The 26,166-nt window shown below is 38.6% G+C and overlaps 2 protein-coding genes across 14 annotated transcripts in view; one reads left to right on the top strand and one right to left on the bottom strand.

Annotated features, from left to right (window-relative positions):
* FBXO36 (F-box protein 36) overlaps nucleotides 1-11,825 on the bottom strand; it is a 92,178-nt gene extending 80,353 nt beyond the window's left edge. The window contains exon 1 of the mRNA XM_063080308.1: nucleotides 11,725-11,825. Coding sequence (XP_062936378.1) covers nucleotides 11,725-11,820 — 96 coding nt within the window. The 5' untranslated portion in view covers nucleotides 11,821-11,825. The remainder of the gene's footprint in view (nucleotides 1-11,724) is intronic.
* A 299-nt stretch (nucleotides 11,826-12,124) lies between these two features.
* TRIP12 (thyroid hormone receptor interactor 12) overlaps nucleotides 12,125-26,166 on the top strand; it is a 138,591-nt gene continuing 124,549 nt past the window's right edge. For 5 of the 13 annotated variants that reach the window (XM_063075387.1, XM_063075359.1, XM_063075342.1 and 2 more), the window contains exon 1: nucleotides 12,125-12,451. The gene's annotated coding sequence lies outside the window, so the exon portion shown is untranslated. Of the gene's footprint in view, nucleotides 12,452-12,698; nucleotides 12,777-12,968; nucleotides 13,061-15,642; nucleotides 15,757-16,282; nucleotides 16,342-26,166 lie in introns of those variants that run through there. The other 8 variants (XM_063075378.1, XM_063075369.1, XM_063075351.1 and 5 more) reach the window with 5 other exon arrangements.

Raw genomic sequence — 26,166 nt, 5'->3', positions numbered from 1 at the left:
TGGTGTTACAACACCAAGGTCAAGGGTTCAGATCCCTTTACCCACTAGCTGCAAACAAAAAAGCAAAAAATAAAAAGATATCAGGGCTGGCCTGTGGCGCACTTGGGAGAGCGTGGTGCTGACAACACAAAGTCAAGGGTTAAGATCCCCTTACTGGTCATCTTTTAAGAAAAAAAAAAAAGATACTGAAGAAACATTTTAATACAATTTCAGACAGGAGAAAGACTAATCTTGGAACTAAAGAACTTATCATAATGAAAAGTGAAGTAGGGAAAAAACTGTGTCAATAATTCATATATCTTACTTCATATAATCCTTAAAATGTTATTATGAGGTAGAAAAAAGTTCTCTGTTTTGGGGAGTAAGAAACTAAGCCCATCTCTTCCATTTTTGCAACACCTTCTTCCTTCTCCCTCCTGTTTTTCACATTGCTGTGGCCAGAGTCACAGTTCTATCCTTCAACCCAAACATTTCTTTCTCCTGTGCAAAAATCCTTGATGAATCCCTATTACCTTGAACGGTAGTTTTAAAACTTTCTTTTTTTAAGAGATGACCAGTAAGGGGATCTTAACCCTTGACTTGGTGTTGTCAGCACCAGGCTCTCCCAAGTGAGCTAACCGGCCATCCCTATATAGGGATCCAAACCCGTGGCCTTGGTGTTATCAGCACCGCACTCTCCCAAGTGAGCCACGGGCTGGCCCTAGTTTTCAAACTTTCTGTTTTTCAAAGCAAACTCTTTCATTAAGGGAAATTCTTGACAGATTTTATCTATATCTATCTATATCAATTTATGCTTATCTATTGAATTAAAGGGGTATTTTATGAAGTTAAACTTTTTAAATAAGTTCAGATTTGTTTTGGGTAGGGGCTGGCCAATAGGGGGATCTGAACCCTTGAATCTGGTGTTATAACACTGCGCTCTAATCAACTGAGCTAACCAGCCAGCCCATAAGTTCAGATTAATAATATTTACTCATAAAGTTAACAAGAGCAGAGAGAATACTCTCATAAAAAAAAAAAAGAGCTTTGAAATTAGGCAGTGAAATATAGATGAAAATTAATATTAGTGCTAGTTAGCATCAGTAATCGATTTCAGCATTTTATTATAAAATATGAAGAAAACCCTGATCCATGCAAATAATCATAAATCTGCTTTCCACGTTACATCCAATGCAGTCTTTTAAAAATGTAAACCTTGTCACCATATTTCATCAACTCTAAAATGTCATCGAGTATAAGCTGCATCATTATTTCACACACAGCCCAGAAAAAAATGCTAATTACACTTTGATATCAGAGACATTAAAATGTAAAAAAATGTGTCTCACAATCACTGGGATACAGTATGCCAGTTACCTCACCTCCTCAAAAACCAATCATTCCCTGTTCTGTCAGTAAAAGGACAAAGCTCCTGATCATGTTCTAAGATGCCTGCATAGCCTGGCCTCTGTCTCACCATCTGCTCTCCGTGCTCCAGCTGCACTGGCTTTCTTCTATATCTCAAGTCAAGGTTTACTTCCTCTGGTGAGTCTTCCCCAACCTGCCTAACTAAGGCCACATCCTGCCACACTCCCCCGATAGCACTTATCATGGTTAACATATTAGTTTGGTGTATGCGCTTATTTGATCAGAATCTATCTCCCCCACTAGACCATAAGCTCCATGAGGGCAGAGACCCCATCCTTTTGCTCCCAACTGTATCCTCTTGCTTAGCACAGCACCCAGTAACATCTGGTACACAAAAGACACTCAAACATTTGTTGAACAAATGAATTGAAATCAATTGTTTTAATGATTCATGTTGCTGGATTTTCCTGATACTCTTCAATTCCAAGGATCCAAGATTCATAAATTTGAAAATAATAAGACTCTTGTTTCAGAGTTAACAATATCTACCAAATTCTTTTCTCCTTATCACAAATACCAAATTCAGACAAAAAACGTTGAAAAATACTTACTATGTGTTAACATTCACTATAGCTTGATAATTATTATCACAAGGTGGCCAATTTGTTGTTGTAAAATGTCAGTGTTCCAAGATTTCGTGCTGAGCTGGTGTGTCTGAGACTTGCGATTTTCAGGCTTACTCTCTGCACTGATTATACCTGCTTTGTATAGGCACAAATCCAAAGAGAGTTGGTCAGAGCTCAGCTGTCTCAAACAATGAAACATTTGTAAGAAATTCTACTGTATTCAGAGTGATGATGGATGCTTTCTTCTGTGGCCTGCACCAAAACACGTTCACCTAGATTTTGGAAGCATAATCTAAGGTGTTAAAATGTGGTATATGACACATTTGAGGGTGCAGGTATTTTTTTTTGTGTTGTTATTATTATTTTCTTTTTTGGGTGGCTGGCCAGTACAGGGATACTGAACCCTTGACCTTGGTGTTATGAATACTGTGCTCTAACCAACTAACCGGCCAGCCCCCATTCTTTTCTTTTATGGCTTCCAGATTCAGAGTTTTGCTTAGGTAGGCCTTTTCTATCACCAGATTAAAACAAGATTCATTTTTTTTTTTTTTTTGTCATTTTTTCGTGACCGGCACTCAGCCAGTGAGTGCACCAGTCGTTCTTATATAGGATCCGAACCCGCGGCGGGAGCGTTGCTGCGCTCCCAGCGCAGCACTCTACCAAGTGCGCCACGGGGCTCAACCCAACAAGATTCATTTTTTATGGTACTTTCACAGGCTATGTTTGTGTTTAACACTTAGCTCTTCAATTGATATAAAAATTTTAGAATGTATAGTATGAGATAGAGATTTAGTTAATTTTGTTCTATTTTATGACAATTTTGACAGCCAGTTGTCACAAGAATTACTGAATTGTTCTTCATTTCCCCACTGATTTGAAATGTCAAGTGGGCATTTCAGATGGGACTCAAAGGATGGGGAAGATGTGGGTGTGGGAAGGCTGACAGGAAGTGATGCAGGTGATTGGGATTAAGTGCACAGGGACAGCAACAGGAAAATGATGGGTGTTATTTAAGTTATAAGGAAGATAGCAATCCTGGAGCCAGGGAGCATATAGTTTATAATGATCTGCAGAATGATTTGGAGAAAAACAGCAGTCTTAAATTTTAGTATATAACTAGAAGATCACTTTAAAAAAAAAAAATTCATAATCCATTCAAAAGAAACTTTTAACGGACATGAAATGAAAAGAAACATCTTTAATCTGGCTTTTAAAAACCTACAGCAGGAGGGCCGACCCTTGGCTCACTTGGGAGAGTGTGGTGCCGATAACACCAAGGCCAAGGGTTCGGATCCCTATATAGGGATGGCCGGTTGGCTCACTTGGGAGAGCATGGTGCTGACAACACCAAGTCAAGGGTTGATATCCCCTTACCGGTCATCTTTAAAAAAAAAAAAAAAAAAAAAACCTACAGCAGGGACTGGCTGGTTATTTCATTTGATGAGAGTGTGGTGTTATAACACCAAGGTCAAGGATTGAGATCCTTACCGGCCAACTGCAAACAAACAAATAATAAAATAAAAAGCTATAGCAAACATCATATTTTATGGTGAAATATTGAAAACTTTCCCCCTAAGTCCAGGAACAAGACAAGAATGGCTGGTATCATCATTTCTCTTCTACATTTCAGTGGAAATCCTAGCCAACACAATAAGGCAAGGATAAAGAAGACATGAGGATTAAAGAGGAAATAAATATGTCACTACTCATAGATGACATAAATGTGTAATAGAAAATCTAAAAGAATCTACAGGTAAATTATTAGTAAGAGACTTTAGCAAGGTCATTGGATAAAAGGAAACTGACTAGAAACAAAAATCAGTTTTGTTTTTATTACTAGCTACAGAGGATACAATTTTATAAAGCAGTATCATTTACACTAGAATAAAAGAATCAAACACCTTGAAATCTAACAAAATAAATGTAAGATTTCTACACTGTAACTATAAGAAATCATTGAGCAAAATTAAAGAATACCTATAATTTTCTAAAAGGAAAGTTATATTTGTGCATTGGAAACTTCATATTGAAAGATGTCCTGGCTAGCTGGTTGGCTCAGTTGGTTAGAGCATGGTGTTATAACACCAGGGAGAGGGTTTGGATCCCCTTACCAGCCAGTCACCAAAACAAAACAAAACAAAAAAGATGCCAATTCACCACAAATTGATCTATACATTTGTTGAAGTCCCAAGGAAAACATCAATAAGTATTTTTGTGGAAACATTAGCTGATTGTAAAATTAAGTAAAATAAAATAGTCATATAGTCATGAGATGACTAAAGGGTTACTATAATAATTTTCGTGGAAAAAGTGGAATTTGACTGATTTGACATTGGTATCTAACAAACATTCCTTCGATATCTGCTGCTATGTACCAGGCACACTGCTGGGTATCTTCCAAAGAGGATTCCACAGTGTCTCAGTTCCTGAAGATGCTCATAGAAAACAGGGTCCCATGGTCACATGCCTGTAGGAGAAGCTCCACGCTGAAGTCTCCTCTTAAGAGTTTCATGATGCACAGAAGTATTTTAAAGCCTCTGAGACATTCCAGAGAAAAGTAGCAAAGATAATTTTGTTTTGCTCAGGATTTTCTTTTTTCTTTCTTTCTTTTTTTTTTTAAAGATGACCGGTAAGGGGATCTTAACCCTTGGCTTGGTGTTGTCAGCACCACGCTCAGCCAGTGAGCAAACCAGCCATCCCTATATAGGATCCGAACCCGTGGCCTTGGCGTTATCAGCACCGCACTCTCTCGAGTGAGCCATGGGGCTGGCCCTTTGCTCAGGATTTTCTGATCTTATTTGATCATCAAACCTCTATTTGAGAAACATTGGCTTGAAATAGTTTTTACATATATTTGGTTCTCACCGTATCTGTGAAGTAGTCAAGGATTGAGCTATTCATTTTACAGATGAAGAAATGAAATGTCAGGTAGGTGGGCTTAGGTCAGACAGCTACTAATACGGAATCTTGGATGTAAATTCAATTTTTCTAAAAAAAAGGAAAAACCCAGTGACTTTTTCCTGTATAAGACACTACTTTCATGTGAAACAGCATTTTAGAGATAGAATAAACCTTAGTGATCCCTTAGACCAGTAACCTTATTATGCTGATGAGGAGACTGGGGCCCAGACAAATTAAATGTCTTGCCCCAGGTCAAGAGCTTGCAGACTAGCAGGAGGAATTAAAGGATCCATGACTCACTGACTCCCAATTAAGTACTCTACTGCCCCATATAATTATGATAAGCAAATCTGTGTCAATGTAGGGTGAGACCAAATTAAGTGCCCAGATTGAGTAGGTGCTCATAGGTGCTGAATGAACAATGTACCTGGAAAAAGGTGATATTGGAGCTATGCCCAATTGTCATGTAATTTTGAAATGAGGATTCAGGAGCCACTTGATTGGGTTATAATATGGCAAAACACTGAATAGGGTTATTTTTAAGAGTTTAATCACCTTACTTGTATCATTTCATCCCTCTCCTCCCAAAAGTGCCATATGCCACTTAAAAAAATTATAAGGAATTTAAAACTTCTGATTAAAAGTAATTTCACAATTCTAATTGGGCACATCCTGGAGTGTCACAAGGTTGAGAATCATCTCTCTAACGTGTGTCAGACATGAGGAATAGAAGAAGAATACAGTTTATTATTATAAACACCTGGCCTAACCTGTAAGGCAAGGAAAGGTATGTTGACTGCCTTAGCTGCTGTCAGGAAGAGCAGGTGAAGAAGTAAATGACAACAGGAGGGAAAACCAAAACACACCTTGATGAGGGCTTGAGCACAGGTGGGCTGAAAGTTCTCAGATGTGGTAAAAAGAGAAAAGCCTATCTTTTAAGGGCAGAGGGAAGAATGAGGGAGTTTGAGACAAAAAGCCCAAAGAGGAGCGTAAATCAAGATATAAACAAGGGGGAAGAAGAAAACAAATGAGCACAAGTATCGTACTGGCTTTGGGACTTTAAGAGGAGCAGTAGTAGTTCTTTTGTGTATAGAAACATTTTGGCTGTGGCTGGTGGCCAGTGGGCAGAATGGGCATCATAGCTCTGAATTCTGCAGAAACGTTCATCCCCATCAGCGGGCAACACTCCCTTCGGGACAGCAAAGAATAAGCAAAAGGAGAATGTACATTCCTCTCCTCTGCTATATCTTCTGTATATATGTGGCTCTTGGGGACCTTCCTTATGTGGGGCAGGGATGGAGCAAACATGATTTAGGGGTTCTTGAGTCCCCTAGGAAAATACCATCCTGATATCAAGTTGATTGCACTTCATCCAGCTCCCAAAATGTGCAATCTCCTGTTTATTTAATATGATTTCAATTTACTGGAGAAATCCTGTTCTTTAAGCTTTATTCAGTGGACCACGTTTGCTTTATTTTATTATCTACATCTCTTTCAGCTCAGTACTATTTCATACCAAATGTGGCATGAAAGATCAATCCCGTAGTTTCTCAAAAGTAATTACTACCTATATTAAAAAGAAAAAAAGAAAAAAAAGTAAGGTCAGGAGTCTATGGACACTAAAACCTCCTCAAAATTTTACAAGTAATCATTAACCCATTTGTGCCCTGTCTAAATTTGTAGAATTAGAATTACTCCCCTCCCCCCACCCCCAAAACAAGCATGAGTTTTGGTGACACAGCTGTCAATGCTGCTCTAACACTTAATGGGGGGCGAGGTAGCTCAAAGTTGGCGCTGGGAAAACAGGGTAGCTGACTTGTAGAGCAGGGCAACCTCTCAGAATAAAAGTTATTCATTTACATTTTCATTTAAAATTTTTGTTTTTAGGGCTGACCCATGTCTCATTTGGGAGAGTGTGGTGCTGATAACACCAAGGCCAAGGGTTCGGATTCCTATATAGGGATGGCTGGTTTGCTCACTTTGGAGAGTGTGGTGCTGACAACACCCAGTCGAGGGTTAAGATCCCGTTACTGGTCATCTTTGAAAAAAAATAAAAAAGTAAATAAATTTTTATTTTACTTTGATTATAAAAATAAATGCTCACTGTAGAAAATTCAGATCTTTCAGAAATATGAATGCAGAAAGTGAAAGTAATCCATAACTGTATCCCTAAGAGCAAAGCACTCCAGCTGTTCCCTGTAACATTTATTTAAAATTTCACTAACATTTATTTAAAAAAACAACTTTTTCTTGTTTTAAAAAACGGGATCATACTATGTTTAACCCAGCAACTTGCTTTTCTTGCTAAAGATTTTATTTGGTCTACTGAGTAAGTAGAGATACACCACATTGTTTTAAAAGGTTGTATAGTATTATACGGTATGAATGAATCAGTTTAACCACATTTCCACTAATGGAAAGATGTTTTTACAATTATTTTACTTTGGTTAAATATCCTTGTGCACATGTGAAAGCATTTTGAGATATAAAATCCTAGAAATGGACTTGCTGGGTCAAAGAGTACATTCATTAACATTTTTATTAGACTGCATTTAAATTTTAAATCTTTGTAATTGGTCTGTAGTTTGAAATGGCACTAGAACAATTCTTTGTTGCCTCTCAAACAGCCATCACCAAGTCTAGTTTTCTTTAATTCTTTTGTCAGAAGTCATTGAGATGAGTTTCCTGTCACAGGATGGCATGTAAGCGCAGGTATTCTGTCAGTGTTACAACTCTAAAACACTTCAAAAATATTTGCCATTTTGTGGGGGAGGGGTGGGTCAATTTTTAAAATTATTTTCCAAATGACTTTAGCTTCAAATATCTCTTTGGAGTTTTGAGTAGGATTTATTTACTTATTTATTTACTGGTGCCTGCCCAGTATGGGGATCTGAACCCTTTGACCTTGGTGTTACAACATTGCACTCTAACCAGCTGAACTCACTGGCCAGCTCTTGAATAGAATTTTGTAAAATAGATAAAACAAGACTAATCTATTGCTTAATTCTCCTTCCTTCTTTCATCTGCTGGGGTGACTATCATAACATGTTGTTACTCTTGGGACAACCACTTGTGTTATTAGATGCAGGAGTAATTCTCGTCTACTTAGTACACGGTTACTGTTTCTAACACTTTTCCAGTATTTGTCATGTTAAACCCAAGTAATTTTGGCCACCTTAAGCAATACTTCTATGTGGAGGGGACAAAGAAGACAGAATTTCAAGAGTAAAATACTGAAAACAGTGTCCTCCTGGGCCACTTAATCTAAAGTGATTTTTTTTGCTTCCTCTCGACTCATAGATTTTAAAGTGTCTCCACTATTCATTAACTTGGCAATTGCTCACGAACTTCCTTCGGAGTTAAAAACAAAACAGAATATATAAAAGTTAAATCATTTAAGTGTTTATACAAATCACTACTGTATTTCACACAACTATATTCTCACCACTAAATTATAAGCTTCATGAGAGGAAAGACTTGGTTTAGTTCATTTCCACAGCATCTAGAACAGTACCTAGCATATAAAAGGTGTTCAATACGTATTTATGGAATGAATGGTAAGTTATTTGAAAGCAGAAATCGTCTTATATTTTGTGTCCCTATAGTAAATGCCAAGATGCTGATTAAAATCAATGGAAGGAACTTCATTCAGGAATATAATTTGAAACTTAAAAGCCACATGTGAAACATCTCTGGCTTAAATAATACTCAAGATTCCTTCCAGCCCTAGCACACTATGAATCTACTAGTTTTAAAAGAATTAGAATCCAATACAAGGAAGTATATATATTATTACTAAATCTAGGGTGAGAAAAACAGGGTGAATCTTTGATTTAGAAAGCAGTGCACTGATTTTTCTAAGGATCAGATTTGAGAATTCCACTATGTTGACCCCAAGCTATATTCTGAAAGTTGTTTCGAAAAAAAACAAAAAACAACAATGTGGTATCAAATTATTAATGGGGAATGTCTCTACAAGCATAAAAAAAATTTTCAATGTTACTGTATAAATAAGAAGGCAAAAGAAATTTTACATATAACATTTATATTCTGGACTATGTCAATGGTAGTATAACACTAGTGAGAGTATTTGCCCTCAAATTCACATCAAATGTGCAGTTACATGGATTTAAAGCCAACAACAAAAAAATGCAGTGAAAAACACTAAAAAACAGGATCAGCATGAAGGAAGAATCCATCTAAATCTGGGGTAAAATAAAATAAAAAAAAAATCTGGAGGGCCACACCGTGGTTCACTTGGGAGAGTGTGGTGCTGATAAAACCAAGGCCACAGGTTCGGATCACTTATACAGGGATGGCCAGTTAGCTCACTTGGAAGAGCGTGGTGCTGACAACACCAAGTCAAGGATTAAAATCCACTTACCGGTCATCTTTTAGAAAAAAAAAATTTTTAAAAATCTGGGGCATATGTTGGATAATATACATTTTTTGGAATAAAGACAGAAGGGAGGGGAGAGAAATGCACAAGAAACAATTTCTTTCTAAAAGTCATTCCAAAAAAAAGTCCATATTATAAAACACATTTTAATTCTAGACTTTCAGTACTTATCTATGTCAGGCCATCTCTTACTGGATATTTGGTTTCCTGTGCTGAGACTATGAAAAATTATCTTGTTGTTAGAAAATAGCATATTCTCAAAATGGTTGGAAAAGTATATTTTTTGGCTTACCATTTTTTTTTTTTTACAACAAATTTTACTTTAAAAAGAGGGTGAATTAATTAGATTTGAGATTAACTCTGTTAGTAGTGGACTTATTCAGTGTGCTTAAAAAAGAAAATGGAGGGCCGGCCCGTGGCTCACTCGGGAGAGTGTGGTGCTGATAACACCAAGGCCACGGGTTCCGATCCCATATATGGATGGCTGGTTAGCTCACTGGGTGAGTGTGGTGCTGACAACACCAAGTCAAGGGTTAAGATCCCCTTACCGGTCACCTTTAAAAAAAAAAAAAAAGAAAAGAAAATGGATCAGATCTTGAAAAAGATTTTATATATAAGTAATGACAGAACAGGGTTCGAAAAAAAGAAAAGTTTTTGATCTTTTAAATAGAAAAAAGAAAAAAAAAGAATACTGGGGGGGGGGTGGGGGGGAAGGGAGAAAGACTTCATAAAACAGAGTAGTTAGAGGAAGGCATGTGCCCAAGTTAGACTTGAGAGCAAAGCCTGAAGAATACTAACAGAAGCATTCTTGAGGAAAACTAATGCCAGGAGAGCTCGTAAGGTTAATTTACCAAAATAAAAAGGTAGACAGATATTCAATTTGTTGAGGCTTACAACATTAGAGAGTGCAGCACACTTATAATACCAGACCCTAAAGGAAAAGAAAATCTTCAAAGGAATAATTTTATTTATTTATTTATTTATTTAGCCGCTGGCGGGTCCGCATATCCCAACCCTTGCCCATCGTGTTATCAGCACCGCAGTCTCCCAAGTGAGCTAACCGGCCAGCCCTCAAAGGAAATAGTTTTAAAGACAGAGTATAGAAAAGGCTGTAAAGGAAAAACCAGAACATTCTAATTCACTTGCAGTAGATAAAAATAGAAAATGACAGGACTAGACGATATCATTGTTTTTGATCACTCATGTTAGAAAGTGAAGAACTATTAGGGTCATAAATATTAAAGCGAATAAAAAAATCGATAATCCGTCTTAAAAATGTACAGAAAGGGTAAATTTCAGCATTTAAGAAATCCCGAATTAAATGTGTAAAAAAAAAAAAAAATCCCTGAAAAAGGGTTTAATCAAAAATTTGACAAGCTGATATTACGCTGGTAATATTTCTAAGTCACAGATTTAAAAAATACAATATACATATTTCCATTTTAAAAGACGCTTTTTAAGAAATAAGAAAAATTAATTCACTACATATTTTGCTTAAGGGCTTTTGAAACACTGATGGAATAATCAGTATCCACACCAAAACAAATATATACAAAGTTCTAAATTTCATTTCATAGGAATACCATGTATTAAAAGTGTGAGTGCATGAATAGCTCAGTGACAGGCATGAGAAACGTCTTCCAGCGGAGGCCGGACTCACTCAACTTGATCATTTCATGGGCACAATAAATCATCCAAAAGCCCACTTTCAGTAACTAAAGTAGTCATAAAAATAGGCCGATGGTTACTCTACTCCAGCGATAATATAATCCCCGGTCTTATTGTTGTGAAGCAGATGTCATTATGGGTGGAGCTGACGTGCAGAGCAGCTGAAACATTTTGGTACCACCCCCCGGCACACTTTCAATGGGATAGAAGGGGCTACAAAAAGGTATGGGAAGAGCGCTCAGTCATCATTTCCCACCAGAAATAAAGAAGTTTTGATGTGGCCCTAGTACTCGTAAAAGCCACAATGAGATTTTTAAAAATTTCCCATGATTAAGTCCTACCCTGGGAGAGACCGTCCCTTTCTCCCCTCCCCTGCCGGCTCCTCCTTGGGACACTTGGCCGAGTCTGTCTTTCCCTCCTTCCCACGCAGGGGTGAGGCAGCTCGCAAGCCGGGGAGGCCTGTTTTTCTCTTCGCGCGGAGAGAACTCTGAGGGTAGGAAGCCAGGGTGGCGGGAAGGGAGCCGGGGTGGCGGGAAGGGAGCGGGCGGCATTGTGGGGAGGCAGAGAAGGCTAGCCGGGACAAGCCGGGCTGGGAGAGAGAAGGGACACGCGGACCGCCGGGGAGAGAAGGCTGAGGTGACGAGAGAAATCTCCCGACTCGGAGCGGGGACAGGGGCTTCCGGCGGGCCACGGTCGCTCTCGGCCTAGCGCAGCCAGCGTTCCGGGACCCAACCGGGCCGGGTAGGTGGGTAGAAGAGAGGGAAGACCGCAGCTCACACTTGCCTGAGACCGGGTGACCAATAACTGGTAATAGTCTTTGCTCGGCGCCGGGCCTTCTCCTACAATTTCGAAGAGAGTCTCTGGCAGCCACGACGCCATCTTGGGACGCCACCGCCGTCGCTAAGACAACCAGGAAGGGGCGGGGCTTGACTGGGGTCATCGGGCCAAAGCCCTAGTTTAAATAGAACCCCGCTTTTGAGCTGGCAGGGGTGTTTTAAATTGGGGTGATCGTCCCCTCTTTCAAGGGTCACAGGGAACCCCGATTCTTGAAATATCCACCTCTAGGTCCCGGTTGACCCGAAAGGGAATTAGTTCCTGCTACCACGGAGGGGAGGGGGTGACCCCGGCGGAGGGATACCAAGCTGAGACTCAGTCCCCTTCCTGGTCCCTCGAAGGGATCGGGAGGAGATCTGAGGCCGCTGAGGGAGTCGAGCCGGGCGGTGGAAGAGGGAGGGGCGATATGATGGGCCGCCTGTAGGCAGCGGGGCCGGTCCCGCGAACGAGCCCGTCCGTCGTATCCACAGGGCAAAGTAGTTCCCGGAGGGTGTTGGAACAGGCGGGGAAGGAGGCGGCGCAGGCGGAGGAGCACGCCGGCCGCGGTGCTGCGGCTCAGCTGATAATTGAAGGGACCCGAGGAGCCGCCGCCGCGCCGCCGGGGGGGGTGGGGGGAGTGAGTGGAAGTTTCTGCCGTGCCACCGAGTCCGGACCGGAGACTTTGGGGCCTAACTAGGTAATTGGGGAGCAGTTCCGAGCGGCGGGGGCAGGCCTGAGGGGAGGGGGCTGTGCTGGGGTTGGGGGGGGTGGCGAGGGGGGAGGAGCTGGAACAGAAAGTCCCAGGAAGCCCGCTTGTGTCATCGCCGCGATTCGGCCCCCGCTCGGCCTGCTCCCGGCGGCGGCGGTGGCGGCGGGGCCGCGGAAGGACCGGGCCGGAGGTTGACGAGCGAGGCGCTCGAGGGAGACCGCGGCCTGAGGGACCGGGGCCGGGTCGGAGCGGGGGGGTCGCTGGGTTCCCCCTCCGGTCCCCCGCTATGAGGAGGGCCCTTCACGGAACGGGGGTAAGGGGTGTGGGTCTTGGGGAGCTGGGGGGGGGCCGGAAGTGGGCTTTGGAGCTTGGAGGGCGTCTAGGAAGAGAGAAAGTGGGGGGCCGGAAGTGCAGGTGGGGGTGTGTGAAGACGACAAGGGTTCCCCGGAAATGGGACGGGGGGCCCGGAAACCTGGACAGGGGAGGCTCCTAGGCCGGGGACGGCCCGGAAATGGAACCTAGGGAGCAGCTCGAGTGACAACAGTTGTGGGAAGCGAGGGTCAGAGGAGGGAGAGGCCGGAGTGACTTTAGACCGCAGTAAGGGGTTTCCTGCCGAGGGGGACGGCTGAGGGCGGGCCAGCCCGGACACGGGGTCTGCGCGGGGCAGTTTTTTTTTTTAGTCCTGGGAAGTTGAGGCTGAGAGAGGGTGACGCCGAGAGGGGCAGGCAGGGGGGCATCAAAGAGGCCGGGAAACTTGGCTGACAGGAAGAGAGGGAGTATCCTTGTAAATAGACCAGAATGGAAATTGGCGTGGGGCGGGGGGAGGTGAGCCAGTTGCCACCCCAATCGTATTAGCATTCAGAGCGAGTCAGGCGATTAATTTATTTATATGTGGATTACCTAAAACCCGTTATAACGTTTGTCCATCAGGTCCACCCTGAGTGGGTGTCTAATACAGAAACAAGTTAGAGGGGAGTTCAAATAACGAGGGTTGTAGAACCCCGAGTCCTGTTCTCCGTGTCTCTCTCCCTTCCTCGGAATAAGAGAATTCCTTAATTTGCTAGAGAGAAAAATTCATAAAAATATAAAAGCCACATACACATCAGGAGAAAATAACTTATACATTTAAACTATTGGTTGGCGACGGGAGGGAGCTGCTTACCCCTGTGGTGAGGAGAGAACAGACAGGGCTGCTTCCAAACCCTTAAGACATAATTTGTTTTTGATAATTCCGTTTCACTTTGTCTGGATGAGGTTTAGCTTAAGATTCGTGTCTGGCGGTGGGAATAGTTTTAATTGTTTCGCTAGTTAATTGGGGGAGGGAATGTGTCTGTATAAATGTGTGTTTTGGTGGAGGGTGGTACGGTTGATAGTGCAGTGAATCCGTTCTTAGTGCTCGTCTGATTTCCTGCTGCCTCCTTTCTAGTCGGCGATCCCGATCTTGCCTGGGCTGCCAAATCACTCGATCTCCGGGCTTTACTCCGTTTTGTAGGCCTTTTAGTGATGTGTTTAACTTTCTATTCCTCTCGAATCTCATTAGATATTTTTGGCATTTCAGTGTTTAAAGACCTGGCACGCTGAGGCTCAGAATCTTCTTTCTAAAAACAAAACAAAAATACGGGGTAGAAAGTTGAAAGAGCTATTGAGTGGGATAAAAACCAACGCTCGGAACAAAGGTCCTAGTTATGTTAGGAAAAAAGGCTAGAGGCCTGTATATGAGGCCTGTGTGTGTGTTGCATTCCCCCCGCCTGGCCCCGGTAGTGGGGCATCAGTCAGGGATGAGGAGTGGAATTATCAGTTTTAGAGGCAATAAATTGTAGGTGATTTTATTGAGGATTGTTTTCATATTTGCATTATGCAAAGAGATCAATATTAAATGTACGTTTTGGAGTAAACACAATTTCTCATTCTAACTTTTGACACACCCTGGTCTGTGTTTGGCCCCCAGAAATACTGAGCTGGTGTGGCTTTCTATCATCTTTGTGAGATTGTTTGGGGGAGCTTTTATTTTAAGCTTAAGAGAGCACAGTAACATGGTTGGGGTTTGTGGGCTTTGTACCCCACTGCCTTTCTATGAATGTGCCAATATCCATAGGAATTGGAGAACTGCAATTAAGATCAATTGTTTCCATTTGCTCCCCAGTTTTTCAGGAGTGTGAGTGGTTTTTAAGTCTGCTCAGCTGACATTTACTATTTAGTTTGTGTCTATGAACTAGGCTTTTTTAGTTTTTTTATTTACTTTCTGAAAATTTGAGAACAGTTTGGTGTTTAGTGTTCCATAAGGTGCTAAACCAAAATAATTATATTTTAAAAATGAATGGGTTACTAGGTAGGCCAGGGTAGAATCACTTAGTAAAGTTAATGGAGTAATGTATGTTTATTCTTTCATTCTTTTAAGATTGTTGTATTTATGTAATCTAGATAAGATTTTATGTTTAAGGACATCATCCTAGCAAAGAAGATACATCATTGGCTTGGAAATTCACACACTGCCAGTTATTATCTCTGTGACTTTGAGCTTGTCACTTAACCTATTTGGTCTCCCTTTTATCTGTAAAATGATGATGAGTTGATGAGTAATCCCTATCTTAACTCATTGGGTGGTTGTGAGACCCAGTTGATGTGAAAGACAACAAAATGCCCAATAAGCATAAGATGTATTGTTAGTTTTAGAAAACTATATTAGCTATTTTGAGGTCATTAAAAAAAAGATGCAGATTCTCACTAGTGGTGTTGGTTGTTGGGGGAGGGGGTAATTGATGTAAGGTAGGTCGAAGATAAGTTATAGCAGTTTTTAATTTGAAGTTGCTGCTTAATTGGTCGTGGAACTTGGGCCCAGTTTTTATCTGTTAAATTAATTTTTTTTGCATCAGCATGCCAGATACGTTTTCACCATAGATCCTACTGAATATATTTGTTAATCCTGTTTAGAGAAACTTTGGACAAGTTTCTTTGCATTTTTATTATTGACAGAATTAGTAAATATTTTGGTTTGTGGCACTTATGAAATTGACTTTATAATGTTAGAAATTATAGTTAAGGAAAATTGTAATCTTGGTCTCTGAGTTTTCTTTATAGAATCCAGGGAGCTTTTATTTTATTTTTCTTTTAAGCGGATGGGTGGGGATCTTTTCTGAGCAAATGTGATACCAATTGCCCTTTTATTTTTGTTTGCTGAGGTACTTTGATGGACTCAAGTCAAAGCAAGCGACCTACTTGTTTCTTTTCATCTTCAGTCAAGTTGTTCCTTGCTACTGCCACCCTGATGTGCACTTTTCGCTCATTTAAATCAAGTAAGCACCCACGATGTGCAGAGTAATGTAGCAGGCAGAGAATGTAAAAAACAACTTCAACTTACCCCTTCAGATCATTTCCTCAAACAAACTTCTGCCCCATATTTCTTGGTTATCTGTATATGCTTCATTTCTGGACTGTAGTGCTGCAATTGTTGGCATGTGTTGCTTTTGTTTCCCCGACTGGATTGTAGGCTTCCTGAGGGCAAGGATTATTTCATATCATTTGGTATGCATGAAGGTGTACTCATAAACCTGATTGAAAAATAATCCTTGTTTTCCTTCCTGTTCAAAACCAGTAATGTTAGCCTGGTTTTGCTGACTGTGCAACTAGTCTTCTACTTGGAAGTGTTCTAGGCCCCAACAAATTGTTCAGAATGCTTCCTGTGGTTTGGTTCAGTGATCATGGCCTCTTCACGTCTCCCCTAACTAGTATGCCATCAGAGTGCCTGGATGGAATGTAAATTTTTCACCTCCACTTTTCAGTATTAAGCCAGTGGATTATTCTATGTCTCTTTTTCTGTAGGCCAAGCTGCAGTTAATAGGACCAAGCCTGAAGGGAGTCCAGGCCGATAAAAAGGAAGAGTAAGAAACTAGTGGATATTTCACAATAGATATAGTTTGTGTACTGTTGTGTAATCTTATTGCTAGTAGTTCTTCACATGTATTGTAAGCTTTACATTTGTGTGTTTTTCCTTTAGTGCCTCTGTCATTTCAGCAGCTGTGTTACAGATTTCTTGAAGGCTTAGCAGTAGTTCTTTATGTTCTCTACCTGTTTGTTAGGTTACTCTACGTAGTGGGTGCTTGCTATCTATCATTTGCAGTAAATAGGTAAGTATACTGATACTTGACCAGTCTCTTGATTTTTATTTAAGTAAAACTTAATTTGGCTAATGTCCTGGATTTTAGAAAATGTAGTTCTTTAATTAAATGTAATATCCTAACCTATTGATAGTTTCAGATTATTTGCAAAAAGTGCTTGTCTCCTAGACAGATAAGTCTGTTCAGTAGTTTTTCTTTGAGGCCTTTTAGATTTTGATTATGTTTCTTGTGGTTTCATTAAACTTCATTGGCCAGAAGAATAAAGAACTTGTCCATTATTTAGTCTTGTCTACTTTGTCTTGAGTGTGCAGAAGCTCTTGGTAACAGTCAGTTTTGTGTTTATGCTTGATTTAAAAAGTCATTCCAGTGATTTAGATTGAAAAAGCTGCCTGCTGTTCTGTATGTGAATAGCACTGCTCAAGTGTGTATCTGATTTGAAGTAAAAAGACTTGGGTTCCAGTCGGGGCTATGCCCTTTCTATCTTTGTGACTTTGGGCAAATAACTTAACCTTTGTGAGTTTTCAAGTGCCCATCTGAAAAATGCGGTTATTACCACCCAACCTAGAATCCATTGTTGTTTATATGACACTGTATGTAGGAGATTAGTTTATACAGGTGAATTGGAACACTCAGCCCTTCCTCCACTCGTTCACTCTAGCATTGGCTATTGCCTCATTTGTTAACACTCTTCTTCTATGTGGAACATACCTTTATTATATACATAGGTATCCTACTTGAAAATATTCACGTATACAATAGTATTTCTTAGTTGATTATGAATTCCTTGAAGTCAGTAGACCCCTTTTTTATCCCTAATATCTAGCACAGTGCCTGGCCCATAATAGAATTTCTTTAAATATTTGTTGAAGAAGTATGTCTTGTGAGACATAAGATACTGTAAGTGAAAATATTTTGTGGTGGTTTAGTGTTCTATTTTATTTGTTTTTTTTTTTTTTTCCGTGACCGGCGCTCAGCCAGGGAGTGCACCGGTCATTCTTATATAGGATCCGAACCCGCGGCGGCGGGAGCGTCGCCGGGCTGCTAGCGCAGCGCGCTACCGAGTGCGCCACGGGCTCAGCCCATATTTTATTTGTTTTAAGTGACATTCTTTTTTTTCTGATACACATTTTGTGCCATTGTTAATGCTAAAATGACTTTGGGAGTTTTTAATCAGTTGGTATACAAGGATACTTTTAAATAGATATAAAAGATAGGAATCTTTCCAGAACTTTTTGAAGTACTCATATATTTTAGAGAATACAAGTTACTTTAAATCCTACATACTAAAGAATTAGGGCAAGTCATCTCATATTATTCTTTAATTATCTATTGTTTGTATATAATTGTTGATCATTTAAAAGCTACATTGACCACCTAAGTATTTTTTGGTACATTGATAAATGATTAGGGTTTCTAGCCAATTTATAATATGCATCATTAGTTTTTTTTTTGTCTGTTTCTTTTTAGAAAGTATGCACTTACTTCTGTAAATATGGTATTGTCCATACACAGATTTTGAAGGCTACTTAAAAGCTGAAGTGTCATCAACAAGCCTCCATTCCACCTACGGGCAGCACTATGAATAAATAGGGGTGTCTTGTGGTGTCTTCTTAAAGTCAGATTAACCCAGTTCAAAGTCCTTACACTGATAAATGTGTGATGCTCTGGAAACCCAGAGTGAGTTTTAGCAGTCTATCTGAAATGCACTGAGTTGCAATTTAAGCTGCTTTGTGTCCTTAGAGAGTAGGTTCATGGAGATCAATCATATGGAGGCCCTTCACCTCTTTTTTTTTAATTCTCAAAATCAAGTGCTTGTAGTTGCCTTGTAAATAGCAAATATATGAAAATGTTACCTTGTCTGGCACTAGGGTTTTGTAATCCTGCTCGTTTTGCACTCTTGGCTGCGGTCAGTTTGAACTGCTTGTTCCTCCACACCCAGGTGCTTTTCAGCATTCTTGCCCTGGCTTTCTACTTGATATGATACCCCTCCCCCATCCTGTATCTCTTACAGCTACGTTTACACACTTAACTTTCTTCTAGTGGCTCTTGTGAGATTTTTATTCTTCATTCTCTTCTCCCTATTCCCCTTCTATAACATTTTATTTTGGTTCTGGTTTTCACATTCCATCTTATATAATTAGTTGTTTATATCATAACTTCTCAGTTTTTTTGTTTTTTTGTTTTTTTTCTTTGGTGGCTGGTAGGGATGGAAACCGTTGAGCCTGATGTTACAAGGTGGCTCTCTAACCAACTGGGGCTGGCTGGTGACCTCCTACATCTTAACTTTTTAACTAGATCTTTGGCTTCTCTGAGGTTAGAGGTCTCATTTTTCTGTCCCCACAGTGCCTGGCCAAGGCTCCCAACATAATACATGGTAGGTGTCAGTGGTAAAGTTCATTTTGGTGTGACACATTGAGAAACTATATTGTGAAATAATATTAGCATCACCTGCCATACTTTACTGTCAGCTTGCTTGCTTGTTTCTATTTTTCAGAGGTTGGTACTTTCAGGTAGGATTCTGAGAATAGTATATAAATTTTTCAGAATCAGGCTTATTAAAATTAGCTACTTGAGGAATTGTTAAGGCATTAGAATATTTTAATAACTTGGTTACCCCAAATTCAGCATTTGGGGATTATATTTATTTAGTAGATGATGTTTTACTTATCAATACATATTTATCAAGTGCTTACTATGCACTGGGACAGTATTGAGATTAACACAAAAGGGACTGCAAAGTTCGTACCTTACTTGATAACTTACGTGATCATAACTTGTTTAAAATTGTATATAAGAGTATAGTATTTAGCATGAAGAAGTATTCTGTAAATATTCTAAATGCACAATTTTGGCTTTACTAAATAAATTGTTGGAAGCACCTTCATTATACAAATATTTTATCGGAAGCGAATGTGAGTGCATTTCTGATTCCATACAAGATCTGCCCTTTGGAGAGTGCTGAGGAGAATTAAGAGATTTATAAAAATGAGATCCCTTATCTTGAAATGTACTATATTGTGTTGTAGGTGAGTTCAAACTCATGACAATAGAACACAACATCTAACATTGTGCGTATTTGTTATTTAGTACAAAATTGAGTTTTATACAATGAGTATTTGAGAGTTTAGGGAGAGATTTAGTCCTGCGTTGAAGTTACTGAGGAAAACTTTATGGAGAGAGGAGGGACGTCAACTGGTCCTAATTATTTGGGGTAGGTATAGAAGAATAGGGAGCTTAAGGGGGGAATTGTGGCAAAGATCTAACAGGCCCTCTGGGAGTAGAGAGGGTCCCTATTTATGAAATAACAGGAAATTTGAGCTGAGGTTATTGATGTTCTTAAATGTTCCCATTTAAGAAATTAGATTTAACAGACTGTATTGAATTGTTGATCATTGAATAGACAACATGAAAAATATTTAGTTTATAAATGAACTGAAAAGGAAAATAAAAGTGCTTTTAGATCTCATTTATTTTTTAATGAATTTGCTTCCCTTTCTAAGGCTACATATAAGGGTTTTTGTGGTGAGTTTTGGGAGAGAAGTAATAAAAGTAAAACTTATTTCTTGTCAGTTTCCCTGCTTGGTCGTTTAAAATGTTTTGGTTAAATAAGCAGTGGTTTATTGTCTGAATGACTCCCACTAGTCCTCTGTTTAGTCAGTGAAGTCTTCCTTTAGTGGAGAAGCTGGCAATCATTTTGTCTTAGCATATTCAACTATCGTTTATTCAGAGATTAAAAAAAAAAATTTAGAGTACTGTTTGAGATTTTTTGTAAGTTCTCACTCAGTAATTAGTCAGTCTTGTAGAGGAGAAACTTCTTATTTAATGCAGTGAAGAAATGTTGTTTAAAACAAAAGTGAATTGTAGTTGAAATATTTACATACTTTAAGAAAGTGCAAATTAATATTACCTAGTTTAGTCAGATTAAATATTTTAATAAAATATATTGCCCTAGTGCTCTGGTTGATGTCATAGTAGACCGTTTGTTACCCCTTTACTTTTACAAAGTATGTGCAACAGGATTTTAAAAATGGGAAATGAGATTACGTGGTGGCTGAAGGGAAACTAAAGATAAAGAATATTTTATTCAGGATCCTGGTGTCCATATTATTTAGCTTTCTTTAGCGGCTTTTTTTTTTTTTAAAAGATGACGGGTAAGGGGATCTTAACCCTTGACTTGGTGTTGTCAGTACCACACTCTCCAAGTGAGCTAACCGGCCATTCCTATATAGGGATCCAAACCCATGGCCTTGGTGTTATCAGCACTGCACTCTCCCAAGTGAGCCATGGGCTGGCCCTCTTTGTTAGCAGCATTTGTTTCTAGCATATTCTTGTAGACTTACCTGATTGTGGTTTGAATTAATTTGATTCTTCTTTATGTGGAAATAACAGAGATGCTAGCTGTTAGTGGAAGTTTATGACTCAAAATTATACCTGTTTGTGTAGTTTGGCTGTATTGTCCAACATTTGTAGGGTTTTGTGGACTTCAGAATAAAAACATAGTGAAGTCTGTATATTTTACTGATACAACAGGCATGAATGTCTGTTTTTCTGCAAAACAGCCATGCAGGTTCATATGTTTTTCTTATATGAAGCATATATTTCCTTTTCTTCTACCCTCCTAGGGAGAGCACTTAGTTTCAAGAGGGAATTTGACCCTGATCACCCCTCCATTCCTGGTCCAAATGCATTTGTACCCTTCCCCCAGAAGATAGCAAAAATTAGGCTGATTTTTGAGGAGAGTCTTAATTTTGTGATCAGACTTGCTTGCTAATTATTTCTCATTTTGGTCTCAAAATAATTTTATCAGAAAACTAGACTGTTAATTCTAGAGTTCATCTCCTTTATTTCCTCCACTCTTCACCTTGCCATTTGAAAAATTTTGCCTTTCCAGTTGAGGCTGTGAGGTAAGACTTGGGGAATTTCAGCCTTTGGTGGGGCACTGTAAAATAATCTGCTTCTGCCTCTCTAGCTATCTAGTATTACTTTTCAGCTGCTTCTATATTAGGCCATGCCGTTTTTTTTTTCCCGGGTATTTTCTCATTACACAAATTTAAGACTACTGAAAGGAATTACTAAAGAGATAATAAATAGACCATCATTTGGTATCATTGTGGCAACTGTTTTAATTGATACTCAATTTATTTCTTGAATCAGCTAAGGGATTGGTCAATTTATGTTTGTTGGAATAGTGGAATTTTCTTTCTCTTCTGTAGGATGGGCCTAATACTTATGTGTTTTACTTCTATTTATTCATGTATGTTAATGCTTTGTTCCTTGTTACTAAAAAAGAAAAATAAGATGATTCATAATCGCACAATTGTGAAAGATTACTATATTTTGAGAAACTTAAAACTTTTTCATTATGGCCTCTGAGTTTATTTAAATTTTTAATATCACAGTAAAGGATTTGGGAAGTTTACCATGTTTCTTAGATTTGTGAAGTTAGGAATGGTTTAATCTATAGTTATTTTAAGGAATGTAAAGTCAAGGACTTAGTAAAACAACAGTTCTAAAAAATTCTGGAATTATTTCTATTTTAAAGGCTAGTATTTGAATTGTGGTACAAGGCAAGAGATTATCTTGGTTTCAGCAAGTACTGTATTTATCTTTTAAAGGTGTTGCTTGAATTGGATTTAGCAATACTCTCAAACCTAGAAAAGCAGTCATTTAAGCCACCTCTGCTCTCTGTGAAGTTAGTCTAGCAATGGAGATAGAATTAATGTATATGAATAATAAGCAAATGGTATGTATTATTATAAGTATTTTTTTTTTTTTTTTAACATTTCTTATTTCAAGCCATAGGCCAAGATTTGGGATTACAAGGATAATATGTGATTCTTGCTCTTGAGCTTATAGTCTCGTGGGGAGGGTGTTAAACTTGGGGACAAAATTAACCATAAAAACTCTTAAACTGTATTCTGAGACATAAATCAGAAGCCTCATTAGTTGACCAGCTGTTTGGAATAGTTAATATGGTAAAAATATTACCAAGATATTTCTCAAAATACTTGTATTATCTGCCTTGTATCCATGTATATACTTGCCCACATTGAATTCTAAATTAGATTCCTTGTAACCTTCCTGATGTGTCTTTTACTATGAAATATGTATAATATAGTTTAATAATGATCTATGTCAGTCCAGTGATGTGGGAGATTAATGGATAAGAATAATAAGGAAAAGGCTTCATGAACAATAATAGTAATAGCAACAGCCACAACTAATCTCCATTGAAACCTCTCCTGGACTCAGTGCCTGGCTGTTGGTATTTTATGTAGGTTAGCTGAGTCCCTTGAGGCGGGGATAATATGTAAATAATCAAGGAGTTCAGTATAGTGGTTAAGAACAAAAACAGATTCAGTTTAAATCCTGGCTCCAACACTAATAGCTGTGTAACCTTAGGTAAGTCACTTTTTTTGGCTTTAGTTTCCCCTGTAAAATGGGAATAATAGTACCTATATTCTAGGATTGTTAAATTAGTTAATGTGTATAAAACTTTTCGAGCAATGTCTGGTACAGAATAAGTGCTTGACTTTGTTAGTTATTTTAATAACATTCTTTTTGAGAGAAAACGTTTTTATTTTCTTTGCATCTGAAAAGACAGATTTGAGAAGATGGATTTTTCTGATATCATCTTGGTATTATTTGAATGGTAGAGTTTTAGGGTTGAAAGGAGATCGTTGAGGGTATTAATGGACTCTGCAGCAAGATTTTAGATTCTAGTTTCCTGGCTGTTTGACTTTGGGCAAGTTGACTAATATGTAAATTTTATAAAATACATACTTCTCAAGATTCTTTTGAGTTTTTTAATGTGAAAATGAAGTCCTTAGCACAGTGCCTGGCTCACAGTTACCAGATAGTATTTGCTATACTGTAAATTTTCTGATTATGATATTGGATCCTAGAAGGAGTTTAATAGTAGCTTTTATTCTAATTATTTTAAAAGATGCCTTATTTTCACAGTTGATATAAATGTATAAAATTACAATGGACAGTGTGAAGTTATTATTTTTAAGATGTTATAATTTGGGTGTTGAGTAAATTTAATGGACAATTAAAATGAAATTTAAAGATTGAAAGGAAAAATAACCCTCACCTGGATTAATGACATTAAGCACTTCCAAAAGTTTTGCGGGGGGGGGGGGGGGGGGGGGGGGCAGTTTCTAAATTTTGTCCAGGATCAAGTGTTTTATCACTGCTAATTAGTCTATTTGACTACTTATAATTTCAAATAAGTAAGGCCAGTGTTACTGTGATGTGGCTTAAGTGTTTTGATGTCTTCATTTCGCAACCTGAGTCTCAAGACTTATAAAAATGTTGCAAAAATAGTATAAGGAACATCCCATATTTTCCTTTATTCAGTTTCAAGGTCAAGTTTTTTATTGTTTGTGGATAAATTTTTCTCTTTTAAAGCCTTTTTTAATCAGTGAAAAAAAAATTTTTTAAAGGAATAGATGTGGTAAAACCTGTTGGAAAAAGATGAATGCATTTTTTTCATGTGGTTCTTTAGCGGTCATTATATGCTTGTTGACTTTTCAGAGTGTTCTGAATGCATTGTAATGCATTTTTGTTCCTGACTCATTAGTGAACATCATTAGTGAACATTAGTTTATTATACTGAGTGAATATTAGTTTATTATGCTGAGCCTTAAGGTCTCACAGGAGATTGGATGCTCATAAGTGGCCTGCTTTTTATGGAACTTCCTTGCTTCCTACAGTGAGTGTGCCTTCTCTCCCCTTACTAGTTTGTGGGATTGAATATGTTTAGGCCCTGTGTGCCACACCCTACTCCCCCAGCTTTTAATGTGCATTGAATTGCAAAACTACTTATAGAATTGTGTATTTTAAGTAAGTTCAGAATGAAGGCTTGCATTATGTGGCTTTAAGAGAGTGATAGTTTTGATAGTTCAAAGGTGTTTTAAAAACTATATTAGTTGTTCTCAGCACTTTTCTTGTTAGTTGAGGGGATCAATAAGGCTTTTTAAAAATTCTGCACGTGAGGGCCTATCGTGTGCCAGGCATACATTATTGTGTATAACCTTTTGTCCTTAACTCTTTCAACATGCTTGTGTATCTTCTCTTTTTCTAAACGACTCTTTCCTTTTGCCTGCTATTGCTTAGTAATGACTCCTACTGTCTGTGCTGGCCTGCTTTGAATAGTCTTAGATGAGAGGACTTAAATTTTTTTAATAATTTTTTTATTTTAGAATAGTTTTAGATTTACAGAAAAGTTGCAAAGATAGAGTTCCCGTTTACTTCTCCTCACCTGGTTTCCCTTGTTAATGTCTTATATTAGTATGGTATATTTGATATAACTAATTGACTAATATTGACACATTATTATTACCTATACTCTATTTGAATTTCCTTAGTTTTTACATAATGTCTTTCCAGGAGCCCATCCAGGGTGCCACATAGCATTTAGTGAGTAACTTTTTTTTTTTTTTTTTTAAAGATGACCGGTAAGGGGATCTTAACCCTTGACTTGGTGTTGTCAGCACCACGCTCAGCCATTGAGCAAACCGGCCATCCCTGTATAGGCTCCGAACCGTGGCCTTGATGTTATCAGCACCACACTCTCCCGAGTGAGCCACGGGCCGGCCCTAGTGAGTAACTTTTAAAAACTCGTAGTCTGTGAGGCATTTTTTTCTGATTATATAAAGTGTAGAGTGTAAAAGACAAAATTACAACAAATTTAGCTTAAAGATCTTAATTGGCTTTAATTCGTAGTTCTAGAATTGAGCAACAACTCTTCCATAATACAGAATGAGTGTCCCAATAAATTGAGTTGTGGAGGTTGGTTTTATAGATGGAAGAGGGCTGAGGAAAGTAGAAACAGAACAAAAAGCAGATTGGCCATGTCCAGGTTACTTTCCTTGTAAAGGTTAAAACAGAGGGGACTTCCTTATGCCAGCTATAACTATCCTGTTTGGGGATTTGGCTATCTCTCTCACTCTCCTGACGTCTCAGAAGGTCAGATAAACAACTTAGTGTTTTTGGTTTGGTGGTGTGGAACTTTAGCATGAATGACTCCATTTTTGTTTGGTATGTTGGGCCCAGTGTAGGAGCTCAGTCCAAACCAAGGGCTTCCTATAACTTTTATTTAATAAGAGCAATAGTTAAAATTTGAGTAAAGAAAAAGATAAAGAAAATTAAGAACCATTCATAATCTCACCACCTGATACAACCACTATAATAAACATTTTTATATGTATTCTAGCCTTTGTTTGTTTTCCCATACTATTACATGATGAACATTTTCTTATTTCATTATTCTTTATTAATGTTTGCTTTATATTTACTTGATTTAACCATAATTTATTTAATCCTTTTCCCTTTGTTCGATTTAAAAAGACAAAACAAACAACAAAAAAAAACTGTTACTAATAGTTCTTATAGGAACAGCTTTGTACCTAAATCTGTGAAGTTTTTAAACGAAGCCTTCCTCCCTTATCGTATGTAGTGACTTGGGAAAATGTTCTTGTATTTATGTGAGAAATGTGTATGTGTGCTTATGGCAGTCCAATGGTAAGAGTCAGAAGGCTTCTTGTATGGCTTGCAAGGTCCTGCCTGGCCGCCTCTCTGACA

This window comes from Cynocephalus volans, chromosome 1 (assembly GCF_027409185.1).
Source record: "Cynocephalus volans isolate mCynVol1 chromosome 1, mCynVol1.pri, whole genome shotgun sequence".
Classification (NCBI taxonomy): Eukaryota; Metazoa; Chordata; class Mammalia; order Dermoptera; family Cynocephalidae; genus Cynocephalus; species Cynocephalus volans.
Note: the sequence above shows the minus strand (reverse complement) of the source record. Positions and strands in the feature narration are given on the sequence as shown.